Here is a 12908-nt window from a genome sequence, read left to right as displayed (position 1 = left end):
CTCTTTTGCAAATCTTCTCCCCTCCTTCCATCTCCCTTGCTATCTATATATGTTTCCACATACACATATCTGGATATTCATGGCCACATTCCATATATACTCGACTCATATATATTTACCTTAGTGATGTCACAGGATTCTAAACATAAATAATTATTTCATGTTTCCTGAAAATATAAATACTATAATCAGTATAGTGTACAAAGCTGAGATGAATTCATTCTCTAGTTATGCTGCCACTGCATGACTGTTCCTTTCTGGGCTGTAACTTTTGGACTGTCTCCTGTGTTTTCCTGAAAACATCAGATATATAGCTCACAAATGTTAGGATGCAAGAAATTTTCATTGAATAACTGGAAGAGCATCATTTAGGTTCTTTGGGATGATGTTTAAATAAGAGGGAAAAAAACCCCTCAGTTTTAATTAATTAAACAAAAGGAAACTGTAGTGCTTTCTTACATTCTCTTTACAATTTGAACATAGGTGTAGGGTCTAAAGTTTGCAATATGTTACAAATGTATTTCCCCAGCTCTGGCTCTGGCATGCTTTGTGAATTTTTAGCATACTCCTAGTGGGTTTGCACTGCTTTTCCTGATGTCCTTGGTCTGCAGCAAGCAGAGTTTCAGGGTCAGGATTTTTGTTTTGTATCTCTTCCTGGGCTGTGCCCAATGGCTACAATACATTGAAAGGGACATAAAAGGATTTATGTGGGTGGATGCATCCTTGGACTCAAAGAAAGTAGAAGAGGAAATGACAGCCACATTCCTTTAACCCTAGCAGTAAATCTAGCTTAAATAATTATAACCTCCTAATGAGCCGATCAGCCCAGCTGATTTAAGGTTTCCAAAGCTGTTTATGGGACTTCAGAATGCTGGTATTCAGTTTAATAAAAGATCTGTCTAGATGGTCTTAAGATCATCTAGATGGTCTTAAAATTGTGCTCAGTATTTGGAAGTGTTTAGCTTTCACCTTTAATGTACTAAAAAAAAAAAAAAGCTGGCAATTTGAATACCAGTCATTTGCTGTCCACACAGCACACTTTTATTCTACACTACATAAACATGTGATCCTTGTTTAGTTTTAGACCCACCTTGGCAGCATGTGGGGAAAACACTGGAATGAGCCAGCACTGTAACCTGCATGCAGTGAGATTCCTGTGTCTAACACTGATACTGCTTTTCCTTCCTTTCTTGCACTAGTGTTGGGCATTTCCCCCCCCACGATGCTTGTGTCAAACTTACTACATAAACTATACTCAAAGCCTATATTTTAGTGGGTTTAGTATCTTTAATGGCTAGTCAGTCATTCATATCTTCCTTTTTAATAAACACATGCTAAAAATGCAAGTGGCTATGCTTTATTCATTTGACTGTGCCTCTCAAACTCTGATCCCCAGGTGCAACCAGAACTACATTTGTACCTTGGAGTTTCCTCTTTTTGTAGAGCTGAGCCTAATTTGCCCATTTTACTAAAGCACATGTTTAAGGGCACAAGTTTCTTTTCCTTATATTGAAACCAGAGAAGTCTTCACTACAGAAGAAAACAGTTTTCCTGCTGTTCTGTTTTAGATAAAAGCCTAGGCCAGAAAGTTCAGATCAGTTCTCAACTTCCCATTTTCTTTAAGAGGTCCTCAGCTCCATGTGTCAGAAGGGTCAGTTACTTCACATGCAAGAAAGGCACCAGGTGTGGAAGTTAGATCACCCAGACGAAAGAAACTCAAGACTTTGTAAGCAGCTCCTTCATAGATGTAAATAAAAGGACTTTGGCTTTTGCAGGGTGAGATCCATAATCATTAACTCATTTGACTTAGAAAAACTGTTTTGGTTTCAGACAATTCAGTAGGAAGGTAAGGTCTTTTACTGTGAGTGGAAATGAAATAAGTGTACTCCAGCAGGAGTACTGAGAACCAGCAGGTAAAGGCTTTTGTAGTGAAGAGGTCCCAGGTAAAATCTTGTGGATCCAGACACACGTTTTGATCTTGATGACTGCTCAGCTTCATCCTCAGTCCTCCGGAGTTTTAAGGATTCTCCAGAACCAAAAGGTGGGGTATGCAATTTGTATTTCTTTTTATTTGCTGAATGAAACCAGGCCGTGTGCTCAGCTTCATGGAGTGCCTTTGCAGGATGGCATCAGGACATGACATCAGGAATCTGAACCCCCAGGAATGCTCCAGGCATCAGTAGCCAGATGAGTTGCACAAAGAGAAAATGTGGCTGGGGGGAAGCATCCTCAGCATTTGGCAGAAAAAAGAAGGAGCAGTGCTGTGAGTGGATACTCAGCCAGCAGGAGAGGAAGTTGGAGAGAGAGACTTTGTTCCCCTCTTAGTGCATGACCCTCTCTGTGCTGGGACAAGAGAGTGAGCGAGAATGCAGTTACCGTCTGCCTGCCCAACCCTTTTGATCCAGAGGGGAGAGAAGTGCTCTGTGGGGAGGAAGGAGAAACATGAGGATGGAGTCAGAACAAGAGAAATGAGAGGAGGTAGGATGAAGGAGGAGGTGGGGGGAGGAATCAGCCCCCGGCTGCAGTAAGTTGTTATGAGTGATTCTAAGTAGCAGGGGAGAGTTCGTGTGGGAAGCTAGGGCAGACCAGATCTCAGCTCACACCATTATTTGCTTCATAAAAGCATGCCCTGTAGAGCACAGGCTGAAATTCAAGGCCATCTTCCTCTTCTCTTCAGATCTGTCCTTTTGTTTTTTTACATGGAAGCAGCTTCTCAGGTTTAGGTTGGACAGTATGTGAATAGACATAAATGGTTCTTTAACGCTAGATGTGATTTTAGGCTGCGTAACAGCTAGAGAGGACAATTCACAGCACAGAGGTCAGTAGTGTTCATTTCTTTATTGACTATACACGGAGATTAAAATTAGAAGCGTTAATGGATGTTATAAGTTCCCTTCACAGCCTAACCGAACCACAAGCTATGTGATCCTTTAGTCAGTTTGTGCTGTTCAGAACCACATCTGTTTGTTTAGCTGCGCAGATAACAGCAATAGTATTTTACTGTTTTGGCCGACCGCAGCAGGGAAAGCAACCCAGTTCCTTTCAAAAGTGCCTCAGCAAATGACAACGTTGCTGAAGGTTTAGTCACCTGCTTGTCAAAGGCTGGTACAGCAAGGTAGACAAACTGGAAAACCTAGTATTGCACAGCTGAGAGCTGTAGTTCTGACGAAGGCAAATTGATACTTCCTCCGCCTCCCATTTCTCTACAGCCAGTGCAGATGACGTTATTTGTCCTTCCAAGGAATTCCCCTTATTTATCAGTGTTTTGAGATCACTCCTGTGAAAGCTATCCCAACTCTCCCTGTTACTATCTCCAGCCTTATACCAGAACTGTTACTGACCATAACTGCAGCTGAAACCAGAAGGAAATGAGTTGCCTCCGTGGTTGCTTCAGAGACAGAGGTCCTCGCGCAGAGACAGAAGCTATGAAAAGGCAAAGCTCTGGTCAGGAGCATGAGATTATTGAATTACAAGAAGGTAATGTGGAGGAAAGTGAGGCTGATCATGACAAGCCTCTAAATGCTCGAACAAGAAAGGTAGGAATTTCACTTGCTCATTTGATGCTTGCTGTTGGGGAAAATACCACACAGCAAGAGAAATGACACTTTGCAGGAACATCTTGTAGGGGTGGTTTAATTTGTTGTTTGAGGGAGAGGGGAAGTTATTCACTTCAAAGTAAAGGCTGAAAACCTGTTAAACATATTTCTTTTCTTCTTCTCAATGAAGTATTCTAATATCGGAGTGGGATTTTAAGCTTTTTTATTTTTTGTGCTTGGCTGTTTGTGAACTTTAACGTAGGAAATGGAGTTGTAATTGGTACTCTGAGTTTTGCTTTCTCTTTTCATGTGCTGTCAGTGGGATTGGGCTCAAAACCAGAAAGGAGGAAAGTTGAAACCCATATTAAAAACAGGCTTTCTTTCAGAACAAATTAGTCAGAAAACAGTGCTGCCAAAACAAGAATAGGATGTCCTGCAACAGACCATGCTGGATTCTCTCTCTTTTTATCTTTGAGTAATTTGCAGTTGCTAACAATTATGAATTTGTATGAATAGAGTATGTCAAAGCCTCAGTTAAGACCAGCATGCGAGTCCTGAGGGAGGTAGCTCCCAGCGTTTCGCTTAAAGCTATGGAACAGACTAATGCTGGCAGAGGATTAATATCTACTCACAAGTGACTGTTGTACAAGGATTTGCATTACTTACGCCAGAGCAGAGGGAACATCTATGGCAGAGCTAGGAAGTTTCCCACTTTTCTGTGGGGATGGCTGAGCCCTCCTGAGAGCTCTGTCTGTATTAGTCACGCCACCCCTCCCTTCCTGCTCCTGGCGCAGCAGCAACGGCGATTGCTTCCTTGTGTGAGCCCTGCTGATCGTCTCTGGAGGCTGATTCATTCCACCAGCTAGGCAAAACCCCCATTTACTCTACTATATCAGGGGCCAGTTACTTCTCCTCTGGTCTGGTAAGCTGAATCAGCTTGCTGCAGGGTCAGACAAATTCTAGGGTGGTGCAAAGAGGAACAGGAGAGGGTGGAGGAGAGGCAGGGGTGAGCTAGATCCGCTCGGCTATCTTGAGAAACTTTACCCCGAAGTTTCTGTTTAGCCTTCCCCTTCCCAGAATTGAGTTTTCATTTGGGCTCTGTTTCTGCTGATTCTGGCAATTGGCTTCCTATCCTATAGGGGCTGTTGGAAAATTACCATGCTCTGCTTCCTGCTCAGGTGGCAGGTTAATCGGAAGGACTGCCCTGCCCACCGGGGAGAGATTTTTTTTCTCTGCTGCTGCTCCTTCCCGGCAGTCTTGCGATGTATATAGGCAATGTTCAGAGGGTGTTGGGGTAGTCGGGGAGCTGATCAAGCTAGTTTGCTATGCATGATTAAGAATTAGACTTCTGTGACGGTCTAAATGTGTGGCTCAATCGAAACTTGGGCTTGATAGCTGTCTGTCTCAACTGATACTACTATGGCTGTCTTCATAGTTGTACTCTAGGCAGTAGTTACTGGCTTTTCTTCTTTTTCAGATACAAAACGGTATGCTAGCTTCAAGTATTAAATTGAAGCTTCATTCTTCTAATACATTTTAAAAATCAAATTAAAAATATAAATGTAAACATGATCACACCTGAAAGCATGCTGTAAGCTAAACCATACTCAGCCTTTGCCCTTCATTCTCCACCAAAGCAAAGTTCTGCGTGCAGAGGTGTCTGCAGAGAGCACTTTCCTTTTCTCTGCCCCTGCTCCTGGAGAAATGACTCTTGTAAGATCTTTCTGTGGGTGTCTGTTTTCTCTCCCTGTTCATCTGCCACTCCCAAAGAAGCTTTAAGCCAGCTGGTGGATGTCAGTTAAATTCAGTGAAAGGCTTTCTATTATGCCGGGTTCTCAGAAAGTTCAAAAAGTAAAGGAAGCTAATCTGGGTTAGTGCCTCCAGCTAGCAGCTAGTTCCTGCCAACCTGCACGTGTGGACCAGACAACCTACAGCATGTGCTCTTCCTTGCCTGGTTCTGATGTCAAAAAGGACATGGAGTTTACCACTGGGTTTATGGTGGTTGGAGAGGAGGAGGAGGAATTAAAAAGGCAGCATGGTCTACTTATGAATTCATGCCCTTCCTTCAGTCTTCTGGCTGTGGAACAAAACAGTTGGAGTTTTTTGTTTGGCTACGTCACCTAAGCTTTTTTTTTTTTTTTAAATATTAGTACTGCTGGGGTAACTAATTAAAAGACTAATTTCTGCCATGGTCTTAAATCTTATTAAAAATTAAATGAAAGGCAAGTATTGTCCTTTCTCTCCTATATGAATGTACATGTATGCACAATTACTTTGAAGAGAGTTTCCTTGTGATCTCCTAGAACAGGCGAGATTTGTAATAAACTTTCTATTAAATGTACTCAATAGCCTTCAAGTTCACAATCTTCTGAAGAAAAAGAGAGTCAGCTGTAAAAGTCTCAATTATTTTACTGTGTTTTTTAATGCAATAGTATCTAATGAATAGCAGACCACTTGCTTTGGGTGCTGGCACCCAGGAGCTATGCAGATTGATATCACCAATGTTGCAGAGGTGAATGATTCTGGAAATTCCTCCACAGACACCTTTTTGGTTGGGAGAGATGGCAAACATTAAAAGAACAGCTTGTGGAACATGCAAATCAAATTGATGTAGTTAAAAAAAAAAATTTGGAAACCATGAAAGCACCTTTGTTGCAACTTAGCTTTATGGGCAATTCAGGAGTTGGAAATCCTGCATGAATGGGGAATAATACGTGTCTCTCTCAAGTAATAGCCTGCCTGTGAATGTCCTTTGCCTTCTGCAGGTCTATGTTCCCACCTGCAGCAGTAGTTAAGGGTGGGAACCCCTGGTGTAGAACATTGCTTACCAATGAGACTCTCCCATCTATGTGGTGGGTTTTGTTTCTAAATGTGACAGTGAAGACATGCTTCAATATTTTTTTCCCCACCTTATTTCATTAATCAATATACCCTTTACTTTTATAACTAGGAGAGAAATCACTGGAAGTCATGCAGGAATGTAGTTTTCTGGAAGTGTAAACTATGGATGGTTATAGCTACAATTTTTCTAGTATTCTTCCTGGTCATTCTCATCAGCCTAATTCTTTATTCTAGTAAGTATCTCACTCTTGGTTCGTCCTCTAACACAAATGTACAGTATGTACAATCTAATATAATACAAATTGAGCAGTAGCATCCTTTAAACTCCTCCTGTAAACTGCTGAAGGGACTGGGATGCTGACTGCAGAGGGTGGTGTGTTGAGTAGTGGATGTGAATGCTTCTATTTTAGCAGGCAGCAAGCAACTTGTATCCTGATCAGATGGCAATTCCAGTTTGTAGCTAAGTGAGAAAATGTTCAGAGAACAGAGTCAGGGATGAGGATAGAAATTATGCTTGTAACATTGCAACAAGTGCAATGGATCGCTTACGTCCCCTTGTGTGGTGTCAGTGCCTGTCAGGCTCCCAAAGCAGCTGACTTTCACTAATGGGGGCAGGTGGTTGATGTCCATGTGCTGTCACTTTTCTTCAGGTGACTTGCACTTTCTTTCTGTCACTCCCAGTCAGTCATTACCTAGGAAATTTGTGAGGAAACCACCCTGGAGAAAGCCAAGAGGTTTTTTTTCAATACTTCTGCTAACTGGAACTTTTTCCTCCCCTTTCTGTCTCCTTTTGAATATTAGATGTTTACACAGATGAGGATGACTATTGGGATCCTGATGCATTACTGAATAGCGGAAATTGTTGCAATTTTTCGGGAACATTGGAGTTAATGTGTGGTCTCCCACACCTTTTCTCTGAAGACATTACTAAGAGGGTATGTGTTGACGTGGTTCTTGGCAAAGCTGATTCTGCTTGTAACATAGATTCAGTGTTTTCCCTTTTAAGAAGTTTCTGTTTCTCTGTGTACCAACTCAGTTGTTTGCAAGTCCACAAAAAAATCTGAGTTGTACTTTTTCTAGTGTAATTTTAAGTCCTGATCTAGAAAAAAGAATTGTCTGCTTTTAAGCACACAAGCAGTTTACATTGATTAAAAAAAAAAAAAAAAAAAAAAAGCCTGATTCCTTCCCCCCTCCTCCCCCCATTTGAGTAGTAGTTGGGACATAGTCTTCACCTTTTTCATAAAATCATTGAATAATTTAGGTTAGGAGGGGCCTGTGAAGGTCCTCTAAACCCAATGCTAGCTAAAAATGCTGTGTGTTGCATTCTCCTGTAAGTACACGATGACAGCCTGGGTTTATAGCTGCCATTTCTGTTGAGCCATCACAGCTCTGAGTTACAGCTGAAATAAGCTCAGCAGGCATGGCAGTGCTGATTTTAGACTTATTGTGGAAAGTGAGTCTCCCTCTACCAAGTAAGAGTAGAAGGGCTTTTTGGTACTACTAAAAACCCAAGCCAAACAACATAAATTGCACATGGCAACATGAGCACATAATTTTAATTCACCCTGAATGCCTCCATTGTGTAAGGTAATATAGCAGTCACTCAAACACATAAATAACTTGTCTGTCAAGCTTAAAGGGATTGTGTACCTTTTCCAAGGCAGATACTTGCTGATATTTGACCTTCAGCACCTGTGTTTCTGCCCCTTAAAACACCTTGTGAGAATGATTCACTGTACTTTCTTTTATGGGGAAAAGAGAGAGTGAATGGAAGAAATTTCTTTTTTTCTTTTCTTTTTTCCTCTCCAAGTTAACAGATGTCTACAGTTCATCTCCATCTCTAGGACGCTACTTTAGGTCAGCTGAGGTGGTTTATTTCAGGTAAGCAATTTCTGTCACCAAAATTTTCTGAAAATTCCAGGCTTCTGATGAGACATACATGTGCCTATGTAAATATGCACAACATTTAAATCTGTGAAAAATAGGTTATTTGGGGGGGAAGTTACATATATAGGTAGTGAAAACCAGTCAAAGGATCCTCTGGTGTAAATGGCAAGTGCTCCTAATAATATATAATGACAGTAACATTTTGTTGTTAAGTGTCATCTCTCTTGTCCTTGGTTCCAAGTGCAGCCCTTAATAAATGTATTCAAGGATATTTATTAAAAGGAAAAGGAGCTGCTGGAGCCACTTGAGATTGACATGGCTTAAATAGCCTTAAATAAATAAAACAGGGTTCATGGGGAGGGGAGAACTCTTTTGTTCCCAAAAGAACTAAAGGCAACAGGGACATACAAGTCGTGACAGCCAAAACAGCAATATTGTATTGCTGGTTTGTTTGGGCCTTTTCCCACCCCTCACTCTATTTTGGACAACAGGAGCAAATCTCAAGGCAGCAGCATGTTGGAGAGACTGGTGGAACAGGAGTGAGAGGCAGAGCAGGTGGCAGAGTGGAGGCTAGGCTAGCCTGGGTGGGAGACGCTTACACGTGAATGGGAAGCTCAGCCACCGAAGCCTGGTGGAGCCAAAGGAGTAGCAGTGGTGGGAAGAAAGGGAAAAGCATCCAGGCCTGCCTTGCAGAGGCAACAGAAAGCTTCAAGCTGGAACAGAGGGAGGATCTTACTCTTGGCAGAAACTGTCACTGGAGGAAGGCTAAGGAGCTTACTGTGTTTGAGACTGTAAAGTTTGAATCTATGGAGATACCACAGATTTACAACAGGAGGGAGGCTGAGCAGCAGAGGGAAAAGTGGCTGGAAAGATCAGCTGCAGCATGGTCCTGCCATGGAGAGAGAGCAGAGAGGCAAAGGAAGGTGGTCAGAGAGCTTCCCTAAGGACTTCTGAAAAAGCACTGTTACAAAAGGGATTAGAAGGACAGAAGAAAATCAGGGGAAGTAGATTTGTAAAGTCCCAAGGCCCTTGAGGGAGCAAGGACAGAGGAAGAGCCCCCTTGAGCTGCGGCAAGGGGCAGTCCTGAGGGCACTTTGGGGAATGTGCTCCCCTGCACTGCCAGCCTTGGGCATGCTGGCTCCGTTCAATGAGTGAGCTGTAGCTCCTTAGCCTTACGGGTAAAAATTACGATTTAGACCAAAGTACAAAGCTGTAGTTCTGCATACGTATTGTCTAGCTGATCTCCCTCCTTCCCTCCCTCTTGCTCTCTCTCCCCCCTGCCCTTGTCTCTCTCTCTGCATCTCCTTTTCTTTCCCCCCATCCAACTAGTTTTTTGATGTTTTAAATTCTGCGAGTACAAAATGTACCTGTCGAATTGTAGTCAGTGGATTTGGTAGACCACAATGAAATCACCAGAGATGGACACCAGAGATGGACTCCAGTGTGGTGGTTTGCGTAATCCACTCCAGAGCTGAGTTAGGAGCACAGCTGGGTGGCCCCAGGTACTGCCAGCAGGAGAGCAAATCTTTCTGCAGGTTCTCAGCTAACCTATGCATGAGAGATCGCAGCACCTCTTATTGTTACGTACTTGTGAAGTACAAGTACTGAAAACCTCACCCCATTAGGACACATGTCCAATTGCCCTTTGTGCATTTGAAAACATGTCTCAGGTTGGCTTCAGGTATGTGCCCAGTTTCTGTTAATGCCAAGAGCTGTTCTGAGAAGGGAGGGGGAGGAGGAAACTGGAATCTTTGATGGCAGTTTTCTTTTATAATGCTTTTCTTTAGAACAGGTTTAAAACAAATCCATGCCAACATTGATATGAAAAGTCAGTATTCTCCAAAAAGAAAAGATCCAGTGGGGACTCGAAGGCATTCATAATTGACTGTTTGTTTTTCAGTAATGAAAGCTCCACTGTATTTTATCAGCTAGAGTTTTCTGTACCACCAGCAGCAGAGGGGTTTATGGAAAACACAATGAACCCAGATTTTATAAGGAATGTTTTACGTCAAAATATTTATGATGAAGATGATACTTTTAATCCTGGGACATCTGAATGTAACAGATTAAAGCTTGACCCGACTTCTCTCACATTAACGTGTAAGTGCTGTACATTAGAGAGACTGTTTCTTTACAAAGAACAGAAGTATTTACTTGAAAGGAGGGAAATCTCTCTGGAAAGATGTTGACATTTGTTAGTAAATATATTTTGCACAACAGTATTAAGAAAATTGTAAAATATTCAGTTTTCAAGAAAGTCTTGCTATGCTTAGCTTATAACCTAGAATTCACTGTTTGATCCTCTGATGAGAAAGGGACTAGTGATGAGTGCTTAGCTGCAGACTCCAAACGTTTCAGACTTCCTCTTGCATTTTATGCATACAAAGAAAATCTCCTCATATGTGTATGTACCATAACAGGGAGCCGAATAATTAAAAATGTTTCTCCTCCTTGTGTATTCATATTTGAATGCTTATAAAACAAATTTTAATCAAAGTAAAACAGGGTAAGTAATTTGGGAGTGAACTTCCGATTTTTTCACAGTCAAGGACGAAAAAGCCTCCTGATTTTTGTCTTTTCAGAGTTTTTTGGGAAAATTTATTATGCACAGAGATACCTTTTAAAGGAACCAAATGTTCATTCTTCCAGGTTTTCTAGGTAGTGATTCTAATGACTACCAGTGACTAGGCAGTGATTCCAATGCATTTAGATTTGTCTTGACTGAAATGTCAGTATAAAAGGCCTATGAGCTTTGCAGTTTTACTGAAAACAGCACATGGAGCTGCTCCCCCCCCAACTTACTGAGCCACACCTGCGTGCTTTCAGAATAATTCTAGGCTAACACATCACCATACAGTGTACATAAGTAAGATTTGCAATTAACTCATATTGATTTTTCTTGGTACCCTTATCAAGGGACAAGAGAGCAACAAGTCATGAGTTCCAATTCTCAGTATCATTTTGTTCCTTATATATTGACAGGATTCATAGAAAATGCAGTGTAAAAGGGACAGGAAAGAATATGCTGAAATATCTAACTAAAGTTTCATTTTAATGTTAATAATGTACTGTTTTAACTTTCAGAGAAATGATGGAAAGACTCCTCATCTTCCTTACCACCTAGAAGAGATGGGCTTCTCCTATCTATTAGTAATCCCCGGGTAGGGAGCTATTCATTAGGTAGAAACACTTCTGAAGTTGTTGTCCTGTAAATACTGTCTGTGTTGCAATATTGTAAATGGAATATGTGGTATATTTATAACAGTGTTGTACTCCTATAACACCACTACCTCCTTCTTTATTGTTGTCCTGATATCTCAATAACCCATTTCACTCTTGTGAAAATCATGTATCTTGTCTGACGCATGCTCTGTTGACTTTCAAACCTCTGCTTTGTCTTGTCTTACGACTAAATCTGGATTCCCTGCACAAGCTTTAAAAGCAGTCTTGCACATGGCTCCTTTCTTCTTTTCTTGGCTTATCCAAAATTATCTGCACAGCTTCATCCTTAATGGTTACTTCCACCCATGCTCATGTCTGTTACTTTTTTCCCTGCTAACTTCATATGCCATGTTTCCCCGTTTTTCTTTTGTCATAAAACAGCCTGAAAACTTAAATATCCTCTCTATTTTCTTTAATTACATGCAAGACCTTTGCACTAACTTCTTAAGTGAGCTTCAACTCTCATCATTCCCTTGTTCATCCTACAGTCTTCCTGGATAAGGTGGCATCTGCTCTATTTTTTTCTTCTGTAATGTGAAATAGAAATGAAGGAAGAAACATCAGGAAGAAACATGTCTTGTTTGCTAATGCATCTGAATGCCACAGGAATCTTTCAAGGGTCAAATCAGCTGTGTGCTTTAAAAATTAGCTACTGGTACTAGTGAATAGACAGCTATTTGACCTGCATTTGTAAATTCAGGGAGAAACTAGTCTATACCCTTAATTACAGTCCCTGTCCCAGCAGTGGGGATAAAAATGAACAGATGCAAGATATTTGCCTTAATAAGGCAGCAAATAGTTGTTCTTGTTGACAAGAGATCAGATGAGATGGACCAAAGCCCAGAGGAAGGTGCTGAAGCAGACCATGTAGGCTAGCGTGGCATGAGAGTTATAGCCAGTAACTGGCTATAACATGAAAATTAAAAATTAAGCATTAACTTTATGCAGAATGGAATGGGTTCACTACCGTGTTAGTGAAGTATAGCTTCTTGTCATTTGTTTATAGCCACTATAAATGTTAGTACTGTTGGATAGACAAATTTGTTTTAAGAAACCTTTTGTATTGTGAGAAATATCTTGTGGGAAATTGTGTTTCTCTTTTTCTACTATTACTAGTTTATTTAAGGAGTAATCTGACAATTTTACTGTGCATTAAATTATTTATTTTTACTCTTAAAGTGATTGTTTTCATTCTTCAGCAGCTCCGGCCTTTCAGCTGATTGAGTTGGAAAATAACCATTGGAATTCTAAATGCTGAGAGCTGTATGAAGTGTCTGTCTGACACAGCCATACACTCAAACCCATATTTGTTGTTGCTTGAGTTTTAACTGAGCTTGGGAAACAGCCTGGACCACATTAGTAGTTCACGTGGCTCTCATATTTGTGGCTAATTCTGGCCGCATCTTGATTTGTAAGATGTAG

General features: G+C 41.2%; 1 protein-coding gene across 2 annotated transcripts; it reads left to right on the top strand.

Moving 5' to 3' along the window:
* The first annotated feature begins 3339 nt into the window (after positions 1-3339).
* C1H3orf52 (chromosome 1 C3orf52 homolog) lies at positions 3340-12658 on the top strand. Of its 2 annotated transcripts, XM_050903819.1 has the most exons (6): positions 3340-3536; positions 6487-6610; positions 7179-7312; positions 8188-8258; positions 10165-10364; positions 11349-12658. In XM_050903819.1, coding segments are annotated over exons 1-6 (699 nt in total). In that variant the 5' UTR covers positions 3340-3368; the 3' UTR covers positions 11351-12658. The 2 variants fall into 2 exon arrangements, with proteins under 2 accessions (XP_050759776.1, XP_050759767.1); XM_050903810.1 differs by lacking the exon at positions 11349-12658 and having other exon boundaries at positions 10165-10532.
* The last annotated feature ends 250 nt before the right edge of the window (positions 12659-12908 follow it).

The sequence above is a fragment of the Gymnogyps californianus genome, chromosome 1 (genome assembly GCF_018139145.2).
Source record: "Gymnogyps californianus isolate 813 chromosome 1, ASM1813914v2, whole genome shotgun sequence".
Taxonomy (NCBI): Eukaryota; Metazoa; Chordata; class Aves; order Accipitriformes; family Cathartidae; genus Gymnogyps; species Gymnogyps californianus.
This window is presented reverse-complemented; position numbering and strand designations above follow the sequence as displayed.

What these genes read in the sequence shown, in the direction of transcription:
- C1H3orf52 (XM_050903810.1), top strand. Translation starts at nt 3,369, where the DNA reads ATGAGTTGCCTCCGTGGTTGCTTCAGAGACAGAGGTCCTCGCGCAGAG. An exon ending in CAGCCTAATTCTTTATTCTA is followed by an intron (nt 6,611 to 7,178) that starts GTAAGTATCTCA and finishes TTTGAATATTAG; the next exon opens with ATGTTTACACAGATGAGGAT. An exon ending in GCTGAGGTGGTTTATTTCAG is followed by an intron (nt 8,259 to 10,164) that starts GTAAGCAATTTC and finishes TTTGTTTTTCAG; the next exon opens with TAATGAAAGCTCCACTGTAT.